Source organism: Diachasmimorpha longicaudata, chromosome 4 (genome assembly GCF_034640455.1).
Source record: "Diachasmimorpha longicaudata isolate KC_UGA_2023 chromosome 4, iyDiaLong2, whole genome shotgun sequence".
NCBI lineage: Eukaryota > Metazoa > Arthropoda > Insecta > Hymenoptera > Braconidae > Diachasmimorpha > Diachasmimorpha longicaudata.
Window position 1 is genome coordinate 1,010,184 of NC_087228.1, and position 24,677 is coordinate 1,034,860.

Here is a 24,677-nt window from a genome sequence, read left to right on the forward strand (position 1 = left end):
TGTCTCAATTCAGAAACTAGAGTTTCATCATCAGCATTCTCATCAACAGCTTTTGCTACTAAATCGTCATGACCGTATCACCTGTACCATGAAAACTAAAATATCAATAACAATGAATTTAGAAAATTGAAGAAGATTTCAAAAAAAAAAATCTCCATACGTAAGTTGTTTAACGATATTTGCAGAAAAAAATTGGAAATCGATATATCGGTCCACGAAGAGATTGGTTAAAAAATAGAGATATATCGATGTCAAATATCGGACCTTTCCATATATCTTTACTGCCTGAAAATATCGAAAACACCGCTCTAATCGTTGACGTCATCCTGCAGATGTAATGATTATCGAGATTGCACGAGATTTAGGATATCACTAATTTTCCGACGATACCAATCAGAACAGCGAAGTATTAATCCTAATCAGACCCGAGCTGTTGCCATTTTCGCTATGATTCACCGGAATTTACGCATCAGTGTGAGAGAATCGAATGAGATTTATGTGTAAGACAGAGCACAGTTTAAAAAATTTTCCGGTAGACTTATAGGGACCCATGGGCGACCTTATTGTGCACTGTGAGGAGCGGAATCTAATTCACGGAACATTTTTGGGAGATGAGCGAGATGAACTTGGCTCATATTATGTTTTCGGGCGAAGTTGAGGGGGTCAGAAGAGTCAATTTATTTTAAGACACACGATCGTATGTCACTAAGACGATAAATTAAATCACAAACCCTTAAATGGAAAAGTGAACCGAGTTTACTGAGTAGATCGACTAAGATAATGATCAGAGCAAAACACGAAAGAGCGAACGACAATACGATGCGTGCCAACTTCCGAATACAAATGAGCGCGATCAAAAAGTCACGAGGTGGTAGGTGCTCTTAATTGGAGGTCGCATGCTCGAAAAAAAGCGAAACCAGAGTGACATTGAGTGAGGGCCATTTGTTGAGTGCGTGCGTGTGTATCAGTGCGCTCGATTTTCAAAACTTGGGTTGAAAATCGAGCAACAAGCATTAAGGCCTAACTCTTGGCGCTCATAACTTGCAAGCATCATCCTGAAAGCTCCAAAAATTCCTGCATGCTATTATCACCCCCCACTATGTATGTATCTGAAAATTTTGCGTCACTTGCCTTCCTAAGTATTGCTGGAGGATGAGTTGAAAGGTGGTATCAGGCGATCCAAACGGAAAATTCGACGCGTTTTTATTCCCAATATAAACTTGCTAAACCGGAGTCAGCGTCACAACGGTTACGAACAAGTAAAATAATATGAGTAGTCCCCATTTCTAAATATTAGAGCGGTGACAGAACTTTGATACTGAACCATGCAGATAAAAAACCGATAGGGGGATACGGAAACTGGTGAACGAGATGAGTGAGTGTCTTGAGTGGGGTCACGGGCGACAATGGATCTAATTGAGATTGCCTACTTTTCGGGATTGAGATGCCCCGGAACTGGCGCCTTACCCGGAAAATATGTCAATCAGTCCTTCGGCCACGGCCAAATGTTTGGTTCCGAGGTCAACCTGGTGTTGGGTAGGATTTTCAAAACTAGGAGATATTTGAATGCATTGCTCCAAATGGAACACCCTGTATGCGGCACGCTCTCAATTAAGCCAGGATTAAGGCATATTCCGTGGTCTTGAGAAATCCTTTACGAATACGTCCATTTTAGCGTGTCTTCATGCCGACTTGCATGCGAGTATATTGATCATAGTATATTCTTTTTGGGGTCCGGATGAATGCCGCGTTTTGATTCAGCATTGCGCCGAGGTTTCGCAAACATTGCAGGTTACATCTTCAGGGTATCTATGAGCTTCTTCGATTCTGAGCTCCGGTATCTGGGAGTAATCCTGATATACCTTTCCTTGTGGCAGTGGAGAGTATGTTCCTCCAATCCCATGTTTTTGATTGATCAGCAGGGCATGATTAATTAATCATCGTATTCAAAGCTCATGAATGTTTAATCCGTTGATTCAGAACTATTATCCTTATAGCTATTCAAATAGACTCCATGGCCATATGATACAATACATTACTGCTTGGCGTATGCAGCAATATATCATTAAAATTTTATAATAACAAATGTGTCTCATTTATGACCGTCAGGCATATACCAAAGGCGAAAGCAACTACCATGGCAGAGACACCTGAGCTAAAACGCATAGCAGAGAATACAAAAATTCAAAGTAATGTGAAGTACCATGCGGAATTCGAAAAAGCGAAAGGAAAATTTACGCAAGTTGCTGACGATCCTGAGACTCTGAGGATCAAACAGAATAGCAAAATCATTTCAAATGTGGCATATCACGGTGAGCTTCAGAAAAAGGCCATTATGGAGCAAAAAAGAACGATGACTGGTGAAAATGGTGAACAAATAGGTAATTTTTGAGCCAAAACGGCACAAATTGTGTCTCAATTTTTCATTATCCGACCGTAACTTTCTTACCCTTCATCTATTATCGATCCTCCTGGACGTTTTGTCACATTTTTTGCCATAGAGTACGAAGAGTATACGGATGGAATAATAGCTCCGGCAACGAGTGTTAACGCAAATGCAGTGTCGACCAGAATGGCCAGCCCTGTACAGCGAACACCCGGGAGAATCGCTGATTACGATCCACTGACTGAGGCGAGACCTAGTCCTTATTCTGCGCGACAAGCTGCGACAACTGTCATTTATACCAGTGACAAGGGGGCAGGTATGTAGATAATTTCTCTGTATTCAAACATTCTCGGTCATTCATTGGATTTGTTGTCATTTATTGGTGATCATCGATGGGTCTTTATTAATGTAAACAATGTGATAGCTGAGATAAAAACAAGAATGACTAGTAGATGATGCGATGGAAAATGTGGGAATTGCAGGAGTGTTAATAAATGGGTTATTCACACAACATTTGTAGCAGGGGTAGTGGTCTCCCCATGTTTTGGTGTGTTCTTCAAACCTACTTAGTTGTTATCGAACTAGGTTCGCCACGAGTATGGGCGTACACACATATAAAATTTGAGAACAAGGAGTTGCAGTCAATGTTGGGACACTGTCAACTAATATGGATTGACTGAGAATTTTCAGTCGCTACATCACTGAGTAAAGTTGAAAAATAGCCATTCCTGTTATAGAAAACAGGGGAAATTGCTAGATCTTATGGATCGTTTTGAAGTACAAAATTTCCAAGCGGTAGCACATTAACTAAATTAGCATATGTATATTTGAATAAAGTAGGACACAAGTACGAGTGTCGTAAACAATACAAAGTAGGCGGCAAGAGGGAGTTGGAAGTAGAAATCATGTCAGGGGACTAATCGGTGGTTTGTGACTGCTGTGATATGAAAGTTTCAAGTGGTGACTGGGATCGCAATGTTTGCGCTCGCTTAAAGACTCATTTTCTCTCTCTTAATTCAGATGGAGAGATGAAAGCAACCGAATTCGATTGAGGATTGAATTCTTAATGCAAACACGCTGGTTTAATTGTTTAATCTTAATAAACAGCAGAGTAGTAGATGTAGTGAAAAGCGCGGCCTCATTCCGGACGGTTCGCTGGCGTGGATTTCGACTGGAAGGATTCGGCCAAGTTGAAAATTAATTTTCCCTTCTAATTGGGATGAAGGTATGAAATAAAGGCCTATCGATCGAGAATTCCATTCTCAATAAATGGCAATGGTTCCATCTCTTAATCCCTATTAAGAGCAGAGGAATGAATCTCCGAAGCGTAGAATAACCATGACCATGTCCATGGTCAAAGGAATGTGTCACATGCTGACTATACACACCCCGTTCTGTACATGTATTATGCCTAGAAGAGGGCAGTAGACTGCTATCAACTACACTTGCAGAATGTGCGCAGAAGTTTTGTTCACATCGAGTTGGGTCAGCCCCCTTGACACTTTGTTTACAACGCGTCACACTACCGTTACCGCCGCGAGCGTCATCTGTACATACTTACACCATGCTCATCAATGAATTTTTCATCTTGGAGGGAGGTATTTGAAAATAAAAACGCGAGAAACAAGAGTCTACTGGGGACGCACTTCATTGTCTGGAGGTGTCCGCGTCGCGTTTTGAAGATGTGAATTACAGGGTTTGGTGGAGTTTCTTATGTTCGCAAATTTGACTTGGTGATTTCTATAGGCTGCGAATCTTCTTGAGTTATCACTTGAATTAGGTTTACTTCGGGATGTACTGGAAACTCGAGACTTATTAGTATACTAATGCTTCTTAATCTCGGGAACCTATTGTGGATTTACTTGGATAAAAATTGGATAAAGTCATGCACGATCTAGGCGCGTAGGCTTCTTAAAACGTACTGAACGGTGGAGATGATTGAGAGCGACTTCAAGTGACGAAATCTCGACGGGTTAGTTGGTGAAACCTCTAGTAGGCATATATGTATAGAATACTTGAATGACTCTGGCTTACTGATATGACCAACTGCCATAGAGATTGACTTAAGACAACTGTGATACTGAATAACTGAAAAACTGCTGCTTCTTGGGTGTTAAGGGCCTCCCTTTGTACCCAAATCCTGCTAGATGCGAAATGTTTTGCCTAGCAACTCGAATTTGGAAATATTATCTAAGGTTGGCCTTGTATCGATTTTTCGAGAATTTCTGTTTTGAGTCCGGAAGCTTCATACAGGGGGATACTCTTTGCTTTTTAAACAATGCCCTTTTTACAAATTCTTGTAAACCCATTTGTTTACAATATATTTCTGAACAAGACTTTTTTACGGAAAAAATCACAAAAATCATAGCCACTCCTCTTCCCATTTTGGATTTGATCGTTCATTGTCAATTATCTTTACAACAGATAATTCTTCGGTATTTTGTGAAGAGAGGAAGGGAGAGACTGTTAAAATCATTCCATTTTCGGATTTTTCAATTACGAATTCCGTGCATCGAACGGCGAGCCATCGCGATGGAGAGAAGGGATGCTAGTTTGTACTGGGTTCCCTACAGATGAGTTTCCATATCGAGATACGCACGAGCGTATCGGCCAAGTAGATATTTCGAAACCTCCAACAAAACAGGCCGGGTGCTCCCAAGTATCTATACACGAACCAACTACCCCTTCCACTACCTCCAAAACTAATTTCCGTAACTGAGTGAAACCGCGGCAATTTACAGCAAAAATACACTTAGTTACATTACCGAAACCGCGTATGCTATATTCATTTATCTTAATTTTCTCCCAATTAAACGCACAATGAAAAAGTTCCGCGTATAGCAACGGATTTTTTTACATATTTTCCGCGGTGCGATTATCTCAGAAACTGAAGCTGTCAGATTTTTGTTTAAAAGTTGACAGCATTTGTTTCCTACGGGCGCTGGGTGGTGGGTTCGCAATCAGCGTCGCGCGCGAGAAATGAGAGGTTGGCAAAAGTGTGCTGAGAAGAGAGAAAAATTATTTATTTTCAGTGATAAATGAAAAAATAGAAATGCATAATTTGGCATCTCATGGCGGTTGACACCTAACCCTTTTTCTCTTTTTTTTCTCTTTGTTCATTTATCCTTGGAAATAAACAATTTTTATAAAAAAACGCTCTTTACTGCACTTTAAAGTATAAAATGTATTTTAACAATCCCCCCAAAAACAAAAGCAAAAAAAGTTTTTGTAAAAAAATGCGCCAAGCATATATTTCGATGTTATTCACTTGAAAAAAAAATTGGTGAAAGAACTTGAAACAACAATTACTTAAAAATTGAAGCCACAATTATTGAAATTTAAAAAAAATACACAAGTAAAAAAAGACGCCAAGCTCATTGAATTTACCAGTTGAGAAAGCTGGTGATGATAGAAGTCCATAAACCGTTTTGAGTTCTCTATGAATGTCTTGACTCAAACGAGTCCCATAATGTCCTACAAAGAACATCGCAGTCAAATCAAATACTTGACTCAAATCGAAAGGGGTAAACAGTCCATTGTGAATCAAAAAATTATTCGGCAATATGGTCAGGATCAACGTATTTGGCGCGGTTTTTTGGGTCGTTTGTTTAATCCTTTCAAATATATGGCACATCAAACTTAAACATGGAGTTGGTGCCATAGCTATTTAGCCCCAAAAAATCCACCATATATTCAACTGTTTTTGCTTCAGCACGTAAATTGAATAAGTGAATTTAACTTAAATTCTTATTTTCGCGGAGTCCCGTCTAATGATCTCGGAGACAGTTTTCGATTGAGCTGCAGCTGGCGCAAGAGGATTGTACCGACCTTCGGTATGAGTGCTAACCTTATTGGTTATGGACGATCGTCAAATCACTAATAATGGCTTTATTCACTGTCGGGTTTTCGTAATCTTACTCTGATTTATTTACAGCTGACGGAATTCTCGACATCTCGTCACAAAATAAACAAAGTGCTAGGAAAACGCCTTTCGGCTAAAAACGGCTATAGACCATTGAAAAAGTCTCACGATCGTGCGATGATATCGTTTTTATTGACAAGTTTTCGGTTGCCCGGCAAATTTACACTCATTTGCGCTGCTCACCGAGACTATGACTCGATGACCGGTATAATTAGTTCGAAACCTGAGGCGCCACGTCCTGGACAGATCATTGATCCTTCCAGATTGTTCTAATTGGACCATGGGACCTTGCAATTAGGACGGTTACCATCCGAAGGACTCGCAATCGGACTTAGTCTATTTCCGGATTTTGGTGCCATAGCCTCAAGCGATTATCGCATGCTAATTAATCGTGTTCATTGCTCCGCTCGTCATTATAATTCGCCCGTCACAACGCATTGAGTTTGGCTTTCCTCGGCTCTTATTTTGTATCGAAATTAGTCGTGACTTTTTCTGAGTGCAATTCGTCCGTTTTCTTTAAATAAAAGTGACTTTGTGGGACCATCGCCACGTCTAGTGTTTTCTCGATCGTCTTTGACTCCTCCCGTAATCTAGTCATATCTGGCCCATGGCCCAAAAATATTCCCAGAACCAGATACCACCTCGCAGAACAATCTAGTAACATGGGATTGTTATGATCCAGGGGGTCAAGCGGTCGACGAATCGTCGCGGGGAAAGGGAGACATTTTTTCAGGAGCAGTTTCAGTGGAGAAATTTTGGGACTGAAAAATTTTACTGAAATGATTTTGAAAGAGAAATTTCGGCGAAGAAGTTCATTCTGGAAATTTTTCGGAGAAAGAATTATCGAGAAAAATTTAATCCTAGAACCGCGGCGCAGCACAATGGCGGGAAGTCGTACGAAATCGTGCGATTTCGGTTTCCATTGTTCGGTATCATGATTAATGCCTTATCCATTTATAGTGGGATCATTTATATACTGTGGTTTTATTGTAGTGGATGAGTGATTAGAATTTTATAGAGTTTTCTATATTTGAGAGAGGATGACTCCACGGAGATCGACATTTTCGTGCTGTACAGTGCATACTATAACCGTTAGCTTGCTGGTGACGTAATCATTATTAGCATTGTCCTAGCAACCGACATCGGCGCACGCAACCATTAATGAGAGGGGAATGCCCGAGAGGTGCTGTCAGCCCCTTGACCTGATACCCCTGTTACAATGCGAGTCGCCCTATCGAGGCTGTTTCTGACGGGCACAACGCGGCGTTGGATACCTTACTAACCCCCCTCCATTCTCTCAATAGGCGCCATTTCTCTACTTCATTCTAAAGTAAACGCGGGGATCAATTCTCTTGAATGGTTCAAAAGTAATATTAAACTAATTATTGAAAAATTGATTAAAATTTATTCTTAGTTCCCAAATGATCTCACTGTTGCTCGACTTATTTTCATGATTGATTTCGGCGCTGACTATGGAACGCGACAACCGTCAAAGAATGGGTGATACTTAAGAAAAGCGGGGGGGGGGGGGGGTGAGCGTCAGATGACTCTCCGGGCGATCTGTAATGGCTTCAATATGAGGGACATTCGAAACCAAAGACGATTGACTGAATAGAGCCTCAGTTCTCCAAGTCGGAGTGACTCCAAAATGGACGCGTTGCGACGAGGGAGGGCGCCGCCAATGATTCGCCGGTACATCCAGTCAGTTGAGCGGTCGAAGGGATCTCAACAGTCGCTGTCCCCCCGTCGAAGGAACTCGTTGCAAGAAGCATTATGCTCGTCACTCCGGTTGTTACATATACATGCTTTTTTATGTTTTTCCCTTGCCCATCAAGGAAAATGATAATGTTAGATGAAGAGAAATGAAGAAATATCGCTGCGGCAATTTACCTGACGGGACTTATCACGCGGTTGATCGGAGTCGATTCCCAGCAAATACTTTTTTTTGTACTTGCTATTGACGTTAAATGTTTTCTCATCAGTTACGAGGAATTTCGTCAATATTTGGGGGAGGGTCGATCTTTAGAAAACTCCTTGGGGCGGGCGGAGGGGGGGGGGGGTAATGGTCATGAGGGTCGACTGGAGAGAATAAAACGCCGCGAAAGTCACTTGGGGGAAGGTTACATTTCATGAGAGTCAGTTGAGGAAGAGTCACAAGTCCGGAGGGCTACGTGAGGGATGCCCACTAGGGTGAAGGTCAAGGGGCGTGAAAGCCGGTTGAAGGAGAATTAAACGTCACGAGGCAGTTACCCTTTAATAATTCTTCTAATATTTAACACCCCCCCCCCCCCCCCCGCCACAAGTGACTCTCGCGACATTTGATGCTCCCAGAATGGACTCTGCAGACTACATTTAACCCTCCCTCTAGTGACTCTCGTGCGAGTTGATCGGCCCGAACAATACCTCTTAGGGATAGCCGTCCGTGCATAATCCTTCATGTAAACATGGCATTAGTGCAATTTTAGTGTGATAATTTCTGGGAGGGCTATAGTCGACATTTACCAAATCTATTTTGAAGGCAAAATGAACAGCCTACAAAAATGAAATTCATGTTGATTCAACTTGAAATATCCATCTCGTATTACATCTCTGCACGTAGACTCACCATATCTGTTTTAGTTTGCTTCACGTACTGAGTATACAATGCTCGAATTCACATATCGATATGCAAAAACATGTTCTCCATTTACAATTTTTTTATTATTGGAATGAGTGCATGGATGGCCTTTTAGTAATGCCATTTACAGAAAATTATTTCTGACGAGCTCATAACTTCACCACTTTTACAATAGCATGCAAAGGGAAATTAATAAAAATCTATAGAGACTAGTACTTAAGTGGAGCTTAGGCCTTCTAACATTAGCGTGAAGTGAAGCGATAACGATCGCTCATGATCACTCATAACGCTAAACACATCGAATATTCCATCGCTCGGGGGTGCATCCAAATTTTGATATATTGTGGAATTAGAATACCAGAAATGTCGAATACACTTTTCAGTCCCCAAAAGACTCAACAATTGTGTGCCACACGGGAGTAAAATCTTTTCTGACTTATGTGATCACTAGTTACATGAGTCAGAAAATAGTTTTTTCCCTAGAACCGCAATATACTATTTTCAACTCTTTTGGGGTACGTCATGAAATAACAATTGCAGTCGATTTCTTAATTAATTTCTGCCCTTTCATGGAATAGGTGTAATCACAAATTGGAAATCAATTGAAATGGCAAAATTACTGAAAAGGTTCCGTGAAATCGGCACTCGCTGTGCCACCAGATTTCCAAATGAATCGCTCCTCGATCCGATAGCTCTCTCTTACGCGCTTTCGCCTACGTAGGGTCATTATTTTGTGCTTTTGCGTACTCCCTGCGTTACTTACAGTAGCATGAATAGCGTGATGTACGCTTCCGGTGGTACCTGAAGAATTGCATTCAAAAGCAGTTCCGTCGCCACCGCTACGAATCTGTGCGTTAATATTTACACGGAGAAAAATATCTCTGGAAGATTACGGAATAACTCACGTAATGTGACAGCGAGAGTCGTTTTCAGTTAATTTCTGTGGGAATGTAAAAGAATAAATCTGAAACATTCGGTATTTAGTAAATTCTTGGGTGTGTAACTGAAAAAGTACGGGATACGAAGGCTGTTTTTCCCTGAGAATGACAAGTTAGAAAGTTTAACACAAGTTTCATTACTTGATACGGCTCCAACTGTAAGAATTCAGGTAGAATCCGAAAGTTTTTCCGGAACGCCTTTGAACTTAAAAATCCCCCTCTCCCCCTAAGTCAGCTATGAAGTGACGAATTTTCACGAAACAAACAGTAAAATTTCAGTTTGACTCATACTTTCTATAAAATTCGAGTTCACTGGCAGGTTTCGTTTTGAAACGTGATTTTTAGGGGAGTTTTCTTGTAATATTTATGGATTATTTTTTTCATCCCAATTTCAACCGATCAAATGGTGGCATTTCCTGTCACGTGGTACAAGTAAAACGGTTTTACTTCGGATATTGTTCGAATATTTCACCGACGGCAGTGGCCGTGCGGTTAGAGTGCTATACTCGCAAGCCAACGACCCGGGTTCGATCCCGGGCACCGGCGGTCAAAAAATTTATAGCGCTTTAATCTCACGGTTTCACTGTCAAGCGGTAGTCCTGTCAAGAGGACGACTGTACCAGGGCAGGTTTTCCCTCGAGTGAGGTTTTTCCCTCCCTTTCGGCAAATACGGTACAGGGGCCGGGGGGGAAAGAAGAAGAGGGCTGGGGAGGAAAGTTTAAGAGAGGCCGGAGACGATGTAAAACAAAGTAAAACGTTTGTAACATCAAAGAAATGAACAATTTAATTTGTTCGAATATTTCCCTGTTTGTTGCCAAGCAATGAAAATATGTGAGAAACAATTTGTACGCGTTTGAAACCGCAAAACTGTCATTAGAAAAAATCAAGTTCAAAGACCTTACCTCGAGATGAGCCGATTTGGAGGAGAATCCTTGGATATTATCGATAAAAAAATTTTAAAAAATGTTCCTAATAATACGGTGAAGACAAAAGCCACAATTTAGAAACAATTCTCTGCATTTTTGGGAAGATAGAAAATATACGCTGGAAGCCACAACTACGAGTGAAAAACCATACCATATGACGTGAAATGCCACACATTTAATTGCTTGAAATTGGAATTAAAAAAATAATCCAGCCAAATACTTCTCGACCTTCACAATTAATAGGATATTTTTCTCCAGTTTCCCTGCGTAACACCGATCGGGATAAGTTTCACAGGTTAAAAATCTCGAGCGCAAAGTGCGAGGGTTTTTTAAGGTATCATTTAGGGAGGTATTGTCAAACTTTGATGTGGCCGACACGAAAACACGGGACAAGTACCTCCGGAAGCCTCGCGCGGCGCTGTATACTGTCTTCCCCTCATGCGCGTTTCGTCCTACCACTCGGCAATTTCCGCGGTGGAGTGGTCAAATCTCGGCGAATGCGCTTAATTTTTCTTTTGCAATTTCTCCCAAAAAATGGTTGGCATGAAAATCGGACAGTTATAAAGCAAAACATGCATAGAAAAAGGATAAATGATGATTTTTTAAAGAATCTATTCATCACTTCATACATTCTGGCTTGTTGCGTCGCAACATAATTAAAGAGAAATGATTTATTTGAGCATTTTTTATAATCTAAAAACATTTTACAACTACTTTAGACCTCTGGCTAGGCAAAACTCAAATCTTCAAAAATCCAGAAAAATCACGTCCAGGGAAAATGTGAACAAGACCTTTTTTTTTTATATATTGCAGGGAATCGTCTCAACCAGGGGAATTCCCATTTTTTCCACTACTTTCTCCGGACACAGCCTTGCAACCCGAGCGAGTGGTCAACACGTGTTGACCACTCGCCCTCCGAGCGTACCGAGACGCTTCCTTTTTTTTTGCATGTACTTATTCTCGTTACTCGAAACCACCAATGAGAATTTGAGATTTCCACGCCCTTCCTTCCCATTTTTAGAAGGGAAACGGCAAAATGAGTATTCCAAAGAATTTGTCTAGTTCAGTTCACACCCACGGGTCTACGTATTCACATCGCGAAATATTCCCAGGTCCTAGCCAAAGTGTCGAGTCAATTCAAGATATTTTTGTAAGACTAGTATACAATAGAATAAGTGTTGTGACATTAAACAGTGGTTAAAGTGGCTCAATGTGTTGATTCTTTAAAAACAAACATTTACGAATCAAAATAAAAAACCCCAAACTAGCTAAGTGAACATACGGTAGCTTAACAGTTCTCGTACTTTCGTAGTGAGACTCCAAGTAGTCATATCGGACCTTACAAACCCGATAAGTTCCAACATAACTTCACGACGAAACGAGACACCGCTCATGATTTTCCATTTTCGCACGAATGAAGTATTTACAGGGAGACTCTTTCCACGTCACCCACGAGGTAGAATCATCGACGAGTTTTATTTAAAATGGTATCCTCCCTAGGCCTAATCCACTAAGTCAAGGGATGGACAATCGTTATGATTTGCAAACCTAGAAGCATAAAGAAATAAATAACGTGAAAAACATAAAGCGATAACTGTCCTCGATGAGTTTTTACAACTCACAATTGAACAAGATTTCACAATTTTCACAGATTCGATTCGCACACGATGTGTAAATCGATTCCTACAGGTCTCGATAGGATAAAACAATGGGCGATCGCGAATCGTACACAAATCTTCCCATACTCCGACGCTCCTTCGTGAAACAACATTTTGATTTTGTAGGTGAATTAATGAATTTACTTACATTATTTTGAACATTACTAGCATCCCATTATTCGTAATCAATAGAAAAATAAATTATTCTATATTTCGTTATGAAATAGTTCACTAATTCGCGGGAATGAGTGGCAAAATCATGGGGAAAGGGACGGTCAATTAAACAAAAAATAACAATGATTCTTATTATTTTCGTGTTTTTCCTTTATTTTCTCCTTTGTAACAAATTTTTTTACATTCTTCCGTACTTTTTAAAATCATTTTGCACTTTAAAAACTAATTTCAGCTGCGTCGAACAGCTTAGAAAAGTTGCGATGACCAGGCGTTGAGGGGGGGGGGCTCCGTTTGTACTTATTCAAGTGTACAAATGATGAACTGTAGAGAGAATTTTCAAACGTTGAGAGCACCGGTGTGCAGGGATTCAACTATCGAGACAAAAATGTGGCTGTACATGTGGACCCAGCGCCACATGTACAGCTTACCTTTTTGTCTCGACAGTTGGATCCCTGCACACCGGTGCTCTCAACGTTTGAAAATTCTCTCTACAGTTCATCATTTGTACACTTGAATAAGTACAAGGGGAGCCCCCCCGTTGAGGGGAAGGTGAAAGTGACGGCCACGCGCCCTCGTGGCGCTTGCGAGACCTCCCATTTTTCCCTTGACAATACCTCCCTAAATCATACCTTAGGGTTTTTCTGCGATACTTATCCCTCTCGTTGCTACTCAACGAAACTCTCGGAAAATATCCGATAATTTTGAAGGTCTTGGGGTATTACTACTGATTATTTTTCCCACCCAAATTTCAGCCAATAGAATTGCACCATTTGTTGATATTTTGTATAGCCTACCTCGAATATCAGCGATAATTTTTTGAATATTTTGGTAAACAAACGACACTTAACCAAATAAACCTCTTTTCATGTCATAGCACAATTCTCTTGGCCGAAATTTGGATAGGAAAAATAATCCCCTGAATACCACTCGAGCTTCAAAATTATAGAATATTTCCCTCTAGGTTCCCTGCATACAAATGAAGTCGTCAAGTTTTTCAGGAAAAATCACTCGTGCTTCGCACTCGTGATTTTTTAGCCTGAAAAACTTGACTCCTTCATTTGTTTGCAACGAATCTATCGGGAAATATTCGATAATTTTGAACCACTTGTGGTATTATATGTGAATATTTCTCTCCGTGTACTGAATAGATAGAATATTCACATCTGTAGAAAAAGCGTAAGCGATTTATCTAATGGAGTTTGGTGCTATGTTGCACATATGAATTGGTATTTTCATTCAAATTGAGGATGATTATCGGGGAATAGTGGTGGAGGTAGTTGCGTGGTATAGATACGGGGGAGCTCTCGGCCTGATGAGTGGGAGAGGGATCAGAAGTGAGCTGAGAGAATAGGATCATTCAAAATAGGTTCTTGCCGATTGCCTCACACGTATTCCCTTCGAAACTTGATTATTCATTCTTCATTCCCGGTTTGTACAATACGCTGATATTGTATGAAAATGTGAGAATTGATGTTGATGTGTAGACGAAATTTAGCATATCTTCAACTTTTGTTATCTTGAATGCATTCCAAATTTTTATTACATTACACAATTTTATTGACCTTTGTTTTTTTTTCACCAAAATAGTGACGAACCTACCAGCAAGAAAAATCGGTTCCGTAGCAGATATTGATCCTGTAAATGAGTATTATGGTTCTCTGACACCTGCATCGAATAACAATCATGTCCTTCAGCACCAACCATCATCTTTACCACCTGCAAATACGTTGGTAAATATGCTTCAACTAGTTGATAACTGCAGTTCAACCTCTTTCAAAGACGATTAACTAAAAAGATAACTGTAACTAGACCGTTGGATTTTCGAGTAGGCACTAACGTTTGAAATTGAGCATTTAAAAAATTATGTTTTCATGATGAAAATGAAGCCATAACCACCCAAAATATAAGAATTTTGATTTAATTATTTGACAGGTCAAAGATACATTACTGCATGATGGAAATGTCAAAAATTCTTTAAAAAAATGACAAGGCTTGTCTTTTCACGAAAAAATATAAAATACAACACTGGTTCAAAAAATTTTGATGCTGTGACACATTAAAGAATAGTCCAATTCGCCGATATCATCAAATTTCGTTTCAGACGGCAATATTTATTACTCTACAAATAGTCATCTCATCTTTCTTAATTATTATTTATATGAGAAGGTAAATGGAAAATTTACCAACAAAAACCTGTGTTGGTGTATTTTTCGATAAGTTATGACTTTTTGAAAGGACGTTGCAGGGACTAGACTAGGCTAAGCTTAACCCGGTGAACTAACAATTTAAGAGTATCCTGGTAACCCTCTAAAAGGGAGAAGTGCAATAGCGGTTCTGCGTAGCGAATACACTGGTGGATTGGCGGGTCAGAGACTTCTCAATTCCGGGTATAAAGCAGAGAAAGTCCAGACTCTGCCAAGCACAAAGGAGGGCTAGTGTAGGATAAGTGAGTTAGAGAGCTCGCCAAAGAAGTTCAATACTCAAGACGAACCGAGCACGAACTGTGGCTAGTACCTGTTGTATATGGTCTTATGGTACCAATAGCCGTAGTGGAGGGAGTGGCATCTTGCTTCGTAGTGCCAAGATGGCCTAGCGGTAGAGACCGCTAGGCCATCCGACCGATTCAACGATATGAGAATATCTTTGTATGAGCCCCTGTTCCAACGCAGGGCATTGTCACGACAAAGTATTTATTATCACGACTAATGACAGGGAATGGTCCATTATACGGTGAATGGAGTACCAATCGGCTGGGTCTGTCATCCCGAATGAACACATGAGTGCTGGTTGCCAGATCCTTAGATTCGAAGTTACTTCGTCTTCCGTGCCTGGCCATTGGAGCTGGCGTTTGCTCATGGAAGTGTTCACGCGAGTCCTCAAGAAAAAAACCTGTTCACTGTGTTCTTTCCGATGAACTAATAAACTCAACAGGTAGCCGAAGGCTTTCTCCGCACGTCAACTCGGCGGGCGTGGTTAGGAGGTCATCCTTTTATCCGGTTCGCAAACAGGATTACAAAATATAGCACGCCATACCACAATTCAGCATGGCACCGCGAGACGGCCTTAACTTCGCTGTGCAATCGAGCCCAGAAGTTGGATTAACCGTTGAAGAACGTCCGAACAGAACTGACTTCCACGATGGGTTGTGATCCTGAGAGAGACTCTAAACCGTGTAATGCAGTGGAACAATAGAGCGTACGAGATGGTGTCCGTGGACGTCTCCCTCGGCGGAATTGCTTCCGGGTAGCGTGTGAAACGGTCCCCGAATATCAAGTAATACTTGAATTTTTCCGAGGCAGATAGGAAGATGAAGTCGAAGATGAATGTCTTCGAACCTCTGTGAGGGAGCACGAAATTGAGCTACTGGAGAAGCGATATGCCTATGAACTTTGCTCTGTTGGTATTGAAGGCAATGCTTGCTGCAAGTGAAGCAATCCTTATTCACTACTGACCAGAAGTAACATAGAGCGACAAGCTTGCGAGAACCCTTTCGTCCAGGATGTTCCAAAGAGTGAAGATAGTCAAAGATTTTCCTCCTCAAAGTGGATGATACTTAGGGTCAGATTGTACCTATGGATACGCGACAGCACAAGGAGAAACTTTGTGCTCAATGGAACTGCAAGCGGCGCAGTTGAACTGAGTTATCCTCTTGGTGGAGAAGCTGCTGTTGTTCAGCGTCATCCGCCTGCGCTCGCTCCATTTCGCCCCGTAAGGCAGTCACAGCGCGAGAGAGCGCGTCTGCGACGATGCTTTCATCCACAGCGACATGGCGAATGTTGCAAGTGGTTCTCGGCGAATTCATCACAAACAACTCCTCTCAAACTATTTCATCCCGGACACTTTATCACAAACAAATTCATACAACACCAAATTTATCCCATGACAAGTTCATTTCAAGCAAATTGAACGCTCGAAAAGCTTCATCCCAATGATGAAATCGTAAAAAACAAAAAACTACAAAAAAACAAAGTAGAATTGCATAAGAATAGATTTCATTATTGTGGAAACCAACAAAGATAATGCAATGCAACCAGACAAAAATATTATCGCATTCACCCAAGAATATCAATTAGACCCATAATAGTCAATCAACAAGTTGTAAAGATAAATAACAGCTTCAAATAGACCGTTCCTCAATACTTCAAAGTCCAATAAATAACTTCAAAACTCACCAATAAACCACGAAATAATTCTACAATAAAGAGGCATGCCCACATAATTCGCAACATCAAAACGAGTAGAAAAAATCTTGTATATCAAAAAACGATGCATTATGAAATATGTGTATCGCAGGAGATACTTCCAAACACCGCGGTCTGTCCTGTTTAAATGATGAGCATTTGAATAGGCCAATTAAACACAATGTTTCAAGAAAAATAAAAGAAAAAACGATATATTTTAAAATGTGTATATTGATGAATTGAGTGGACTGTATATAAATTTCCAAAAAGAAGAAAGGTAGAGCACTAATCGGATGATACCTATATACTGCTATGTACTGACTAAAAAACAGGCAAATTCGCAGCTTTGATGTGCGAGGGAAATTTGGTGAACCCTTCTCCCTGTTTGATGGAATGGAAAGGACAACCTTGACCGCTTAGGATTGGATAGAATAGGAAGAGTAGGGATTGCTGTGGATGCTAAAGGCTTGGATTGGTGTCCTTTGGGGACTTTTTCAGGGTGGAAGAGAGGGAGAATTGGGACGCATGTGTTCCTGTCGTGTCAGAAGTTTTATGTGGTGTTGGCACCAGACCGTCGGGGATGAATGACTTTATTGAACGGGATTATCTAATGGTAAAGTGAGGGTACCGTACATGTTTTTGCGTTCAATGATGGTTTAAGGAAGTCTGTTAGTAAAAGTGTACTGCAGAATAAGGATTAGCTGAGGAACTCCATTAAGAGCGAAAGTTGTGGGAGAGTTATTATTGGCAATATCAACAATGATTGGGATCAAGATTAGTGCAAAAATTCCATTGCCATTAAGAATGATAATGTATTGGGAAAGGGCAGGATGTTTATGGGGGTGCACATGGCAGCTGTGGAAGTAGATCTCATTTATAAAAGCTTCCAATAAGTGAAATGACCAAAGGATAATATATAAACAATGTAAAAACTGATCTCACCACTCAACAATATGCATGGCACAATTGATAAATAACAGCAATTCAATAATCAATATTTTGAGATGAATGGGATGAATTGCTATAGGATGAATTTGTTTTATGATAAATTGTCATGGGATGAGCTTATGGGATGAATTGTTCTGAAATAAATTCGATGGTTGGCCGACGACTTCAACTCGGTCTGGCAGAGGTTTAATTTCGCGCGCGTTTAATACATTATCGAGAACAATTACTTCCACCTTGACGACTAGGCCGAACTCCGGGCGTCTGTCGAAAAGTAATCGGCGATGTTTACGCTGGTGTTCCGTATTTCCCGATACACTGAGTATGTCATCGATATAGACAAATGTGGACGAGAGATTGGTCCCCTGCGGCATCGTCGACCAATCTTTGGAATATTTGTGCGGCGTTCCATAGCCCGAAAGTCATAAAACGGAATTTAAATAAACCCAACGGCGTGATGATAGCAGTTTTCTGTATATCGTCTAGCGCAACAGGTATTTGATAAATATCTTTAGAAGATCGATTGTCGAAAAAATGGTCTCGGCGTGAAGTTTTCTCGTGAAATCTTGCAGATAACAAGAATTGGATACTTATCAGGAATCGTTCTAGCGTTAAAAGATCGATAATGCCCACGTGGTCACCACTCGCTATTCTTATTGGTCGCAGGATAAAGAGGCGAAGATCAAGAGCTCCCTGAAACTAAATTCCGAGAGGGTTTGGAGATCCATAAAAATACTAACCATCTCAACAGGGGCGGAGGATATCACGTGAATCCCATTTCGAAAATCGTTCTCCCGGTTTGTCATTGACCAGTCAATCAATAAAAAAACATAATTGGTAGGTATACAAGGATTACGCCTAAATTCCAGAATTCAGAATCGTAGCTCATAGCCCTGAAGATGCAAACTGCTGCGATATTTGCGAACTGTTGGCACAACGCTGAATCCGCACTCGACATCCAACTGGGCGCCAAAGACGTGGTCAATAACTCTGGTCCCAGATCGAGAATGACTACGGCTCTGATTGCGTAAACGAGAGAATCTCTTCTGCCTCCGCGAGATTTGGACAGAGAGCGTAGCAACTATATGCACCAAAGGTGCGATGTGATGGTCGAGATTCGAGACAGGACCGTCGGCGGGCAGTTGGAGAATCGTATGCAGGCTGTCCGTTACCAATTTGAAGTGACGAGACTAAGCTTCAAGATCCGGTAAAAGGAAGGAGTCTGATTGTGGTCGTGTGTAGTGAATACACTGGTGTAGTGGCGGTTCAGCCAATTCTCAATCCTCAATTGCTGTAGCGGCGGCAGTGGCGCTGTATGACGCAGTGCCTAGCGTTCTCCTCTAGATTACGAAAGCGCCAACGTACGAGTAATAAGTACTGGTCGTGCTGGTAATGTAACCAAGGCTCCAGCGCCTAATCTCGATGTAACTTATCCTTCCATAATACGAGTTCGATGAAATATTAAGCTAGTTGAATTTGATTATGAAAATATCAGTTGGATGAGCAGGACTTGCTCTTCAAAATTACGTTGATTTTTTTTTTGATTAGGCATATAAACAGATTTGCGGCTTTTTCCAAAAGTCAAGAATCTAAAACTGGAAACACATGCGAGCGTGAATATAATCATTATTATTTTATATTTTCCTTTTTATCGAGTAATTGTGAGAGTCCGATTTCGCAGTAAGATGGTAGTTTTCAGTGCTTGAAGTCATCAATCCCCTGGCGGAACCCTTTAATACGTCAAGCAAACCTGGATTCCCACCACCTGATGTTGTACCCCGAAACAGAAAATATTTACATAGCGCAAGGTCGGGGGAATATGCTACATCAGTGAGAACTTACCAGACCAACCGGCAGATAACTTATAGGGCATGTTTGTCGTGTGTGCTCTTATATTGATTTATATCAAAATCATTGGCGCCGTACCACTGCCACTAAGATATCTCGCTTCTTTATTGATTTTTATCGTTTACTTCTGATAACACTGAGCAGTGATGGTGGTTTCCTTCTGTTTAAGGATTGGATGATAAATTACACAATCAGAACTTTATTGAGAAAATCGATTCATTCCTACAAATTTCAGAGAAATTCAGTAACCTTCTCCAAGTTTTCAGAGAAATCTGAGAATATTTAACAAATTCAGAGGAGATAAAAGTGAAAGATCTATCAGCAAGATCTTTCTAAAAATTTTTCAGGAGATCATTGGCTTGAAAAAGAACATAAATAGTTCACTCCAGTTGGAATGGTTTCTAGGAATTGTATATGAATAACTTTATTTAATTTTGGGGAAATTCTAGAACTTAGTTGCATTTTGGAAAAATCAGCGAGTTTCTGGAAATACAGTCTTTTGAGAAGATGTTTGTGAATTCGTACAGTATTTGAGGGGTTTTAGGAAGTCTGGAACAGCGTAAGATATTTCTAAAGTATAGAGGAAATCCTACGCAATTCCACAACTTGCGAATTGTCCAGAACCTGACTCTTAAAAAAATAAATTGCGGCATATCAAAATCTGTTACTCAATAAATTGTTTGCAAGGTCAATAAAATCTAAGCTATGCGTGTAATCTGTAGGCAATTTCGGAGAGTCTACAAAATTTGGAGGATTTGAAAACTGTTCACGAAATTTCGAGAGAGTTTCGGGGATCGCCGAAAAATTTCCATACAAGGAGGACAATGTAGTGAAAATATAAATGTCCATAGATATATTTGTGGACTAGAGTCTGTGATCGTGCAGGTCAAAATGAAGCGAAACATCATCAAGCTTTCGCATGTCTTGCATGATTATTAAGCAATTCAGGGAAACCTCCCACTGACCACCCGGTTTATTAACATCATATTACATAAAAAAACATATAATCAACACTTTATTAACCGCCAGTCGGAAGTCTCGAATTATAGATCTGGCTAACTAAGTCCATGGGAATAACTGGCTTTATATGTTTGAATATCAGAGATTTTCGTTTTTCGTTAGATTTGATACGTGAAACTGAGAATGAATATCGCACCGGCACATTTGACTTAAGATTTTCTATAACAATGTTTTGGTTTCACATATACACTGTAGAACTATAGCTGTTCCGCGAATCAACCATATGTGGAATCAAACGAAATTCTTCACTCGTCAAGATAAAGTCATAGACATTTTCACTGGTGTCATGCCCCAGATTCAACAGTAATTGCATTACTGTTGAATATGCGGACATACTTTCAGCCTAAACCAGAATAGTGCTGAGTACCCCCCACGCTGTGTACAACACTGGAATCACGTACACATGTTAGATATATTTTGCGCTTTCTATGCTATCATATGTATAATAATATTTTCCGCGTAACAATATCTTGGAAAAAATATAAGCAAAAAACGTCCATACTGGGAGTGTTCCGAAAAACATATCCAAAAAAATGTTCACATGCAAGGCCACAAATTGATATAGCATTTTACATTTTATGACATGACAAGAATTTGCTCGATAGGATTTTGGATAAGCGGGGGACGGAGATTTTCCTTGATATAATTTGAAAAGAAAATTTTACCGAACACAATGGATAGTTCAGACCACTGAATGCTGCCAACAATTGTTCGGACTTTTGCTCAGTGAATAATCCGGGAACATACCCCTACAACCGCTAAGAGTCTGAATCTGGAAATCTCACACTACTTGAGACATGAAGTGAAGCCCACAATTCCAAAAATACTCAAAAACACCCGGCTAGATTTGCAGGAAAGGTATCGGTCCTTAGCTCTCCCAGTGTGCTAGGTTATAGAGAGAGGGGTGGATTTCGAGGAGAGTAACCGACTAACATAACGTCATTAAGGGGTTATTCTCATGTGAGCACTTCAAAAAATCGATTTTTTTTTTTTCGATATTTTGACAGTAAAACCTATTGAAAACATGCTGTGAAAAATTCAGACCGAAATTCATAGTATTTCATAAGTTATAGCTCATAGTCGCCGACGTGTCGTAAGCAATTGTCTACCAGGCTTTCAACTTTAAACGCGTTTTTCTCGAATCATCATTTTCTGAAACGGTCAAGGTCCTACAAGAAAAAGTATTCAACCGATTGCTTTAAAATTTACATATGTTCTTCTACTCATTTATGGTTATCGTCCCTACCACAATTGTTTATTTTCGACAATATCTTCATATTTTTTTTAAACGATTTGTAACGAAAAAGAAGGAGATTTTCGTGATTTTTTTTTTGAAGTTCGATATTTTTTTTTGTTTTTAATGAAATTGATTATATTTGGTAGGGACGATAGCCACAGGTCTACTGAATAATAATCCATTCGATTTTTTTATGTCAGACAACATGAACAGCCGCTATCACCTTGACCAGTGAACTACCTTTTTTTGTTGGGGACTACTTTGACTTAAAAAAAATATATGTTAAAAATGTAAAAAACGAAAAAAAAAATTTTTTTCGTATATTTCAAAATACAAATAAAAATATATTGAAAAATCAACATGATTGAAGTTTGTTGTCGCATAAAAAAAAAATTCCGAAAAAGTGGTAAAATATAGGCGTTCACATGAGAATAACCCCTTAATAGAAGGAAATAACTTCCAAGATCTTGATAATTTTATAGTTTCAGATAAATATTTGATCATTTATTGATCATTAAATTTAATAGACGATTGAACTGGCGGTGTCTACACGGAGTGAAAGATTCCTTAAATAATACTAGAAAAGTTCTGTAAAAATTAGGTTTCAGACCGTAACCTGTCAGCGAACTCGGAGTTTATACAGAGTGAGTTAAAACTGAAACTTTACGTTTCGTTCGAGTCCTGACTCAGAGACGGGGGAATTTTTAAGCTCAAGGCACGTGACAACATCTAATTCCTTACTTTCATTTTTATAATTTTTTGTGTGCTTAATAGTGAAATTATTATCTGAGACGATTTATCAAAAAAGTTGGAAAGAGTATGTTGTGAAAATCATTCAGGGACATCATCTCCATTTCTCTGACTTCTCGTCATATTTGAGGTGCCCCACAACGGGATTAATTATGAGTCTGTAGTTAAAGCGCAATTGAAGTTTTCCAGTCATGGTTCGACATATATTCACACGACTGACTGATGTTCTCGAAGTGATTTTACCTTCCGGCTATTTCGGTGCGGGGGGGGGGAGCAGCCCAGGAAAAAAAACCACACTCGGCGCGTTTCACTACAAGTCACTTTTTATTCAATAAACTTCGTCACTTAACAATAATAGTTATAAGTATATTGATGAGCGGTTCCGCGTAGAATAATTAACAATAATAGTTGAGCGGTTGAATGTACTTAACAGCCCCGATGTGAACGATTCCGGAGAAAAAACCGTTGTTGAGCGGGTCGAGAGTTCGAGAAAGTTCCAATTAGTTGAGCGGTACACCGAAAACACGTGTTGAATTTTGAACTGTCCAAAAACGACTGACCGGGTGATTATCGCGAATTGCTCCGAATTCCAATCCCACGTGACAGTTGGTGGGGCTATTATCCTACGCAGGATAATAGTGAACTGTCCATCAAGTGGCCCCCCAAAACCAAAAGAATGCCAGTTAGACCCATGACAACGATCGATTTGTTTTGATCGTTGCCTAACGGTGAGCTGGTGCGAGTGTGTGAGTGAGGACCTGGCGACTGGCAGGAATTCCAACATATTGACATATCTATTAATTAATTGTTTGCATGAATATGCAATATTTTTTAAATTATATCCAAATTTAGGTGAAATATTACTTTAGAAAAGTTATGCATACCTAATGAACTGAATTTGACCCATCAAATCTGACGAAACCCTAACAAAGCTTATTATCCAAAAAATCACGATAGATATCTAATTCGTTATGAAAGTTAATAATTATCTGTAGTAATAACAATATGGGCATGCAACTAGCAGGACAAAATAAAATACACTGAATTCGAATAAAGTTAGAACATATGTAATTATTTCGAATAGTCGGAATTACATTGGTCTTCGTAGATTACCTCTTCTTGTCAACTCGACGGTCGATTCCCAACTAACTTCCCTTGTTCGCCTCACGTACGGGTCATACCCGCAATCCAAGGCCAACCGAATAAAACTCTCGAAATAAATTGCTTTATTCTGTGTATTTCCACTAAAGTACGTCCTAAACTCTAAATTCCTTACGTTAGCACTTAATACTAAGTGAAAAATTTTCCAGCCTCTACATATGCCACCAATACATGTATCCACCATAAATATTTTCAACCTTCAATATTTTCCCATTAGAATACATTGAAAACCCTAATTAGAAGTGTGTGAGCATAAAAATTTGATTGCTATCACCGTGATTGTTGAACTCGGTTCAAAGGTACATGCGAGAAAATTATTTGTTCCATCTTGAATCTAATTATAAACATTTTTTATAATGATCGTCAAAATGCGGATTTTCGACAAAAATCAGAAAAGAAAATAGAAAATAACAAATAGTATTTTAATTACGGTTACAACGGAAACAACGGTTATCACATACAACGTACGTGCGGACGAATAGGGTTTAAGATTACATTTTCGAACTTTTTGGATTATAATGGATTGAAATAACACAAGAAGAGGGGGAGTCAAGTTTGCACAATCCCCGTGCTTCCATTCGGAATCAAAAATGCTGGTGGGAGAAAATTTATAAATGGATTACGGGAAAAAAGTTAATCGACAAGACACTTTTGACTAGAGACCAAGACACTTACTTCAAATCTCTTCTGCCTTCATTAGGATTGTTTAATTGAATACAAGCGGGAAGAATTATTTTTATTGAATAATTAGTTACACGCATTTGAAAATATGTGATTAATCACGAATGGGATGGCATCCCATCAGGGAAAATTTAAGGAACGTTTCGTAAAAAATTTCGCACCAGCGCCGTAGAAACTTCGAAGTTCTAACTGAATTAAGTAGTAAAATTCGTATTAAATTTTCCAACTTGCTA

At 39.7% G+C, this 24,677-nt stretch overlaps 2 protein-coding genes across 2 annotated transcripts in view; one reads left to right on the forward strand and one right to left on the reverse strand.

Moving 5' to 3' along the window:
- Positions 1–24,677, forward strand: part of LOC135161900 (LIM and SH3 domain protein Lasp) — a 93,365-nt gene that overhangs the window by 58,502 nt on the left and 10,186 nt on the right. The window contains exons 3-5 of the mRNA XM_064119879.1: positions 2,110–2,381; positions 2,502–2,702; positions 14,209–14,351. Of these exons, the coding sequence (XP_063975949.1) occupies positions 2,110–2,381; positions 2,502–2,702; positions 14,209–14,351 (616 nt within the window). The remainder of the gene's footprint in view (positions 1–2,109; positions 2,382–2,501; positions 2,703–14,208; positions 14,352–24,677) is intronic.
- On the reverse strand, positions 22,961–23,733 carry LOC135161904 (uncharacterized). Its single transcript, XM_064119886.1, has 2 exons — positions 23,716–23,733; positions 22,961–23,396 (listed from the first exon to the last, which is right to left on the reverse strand). Exon 2 carries the CDS (start codon positions 23,384–23,386, stop codon positions 22,961–22,963), a length of 426 nt encoding a protein of 141 aa, XP_063975956.1. The 5' UTR covers positions 23,387–23,396; positions 23,716–23,733.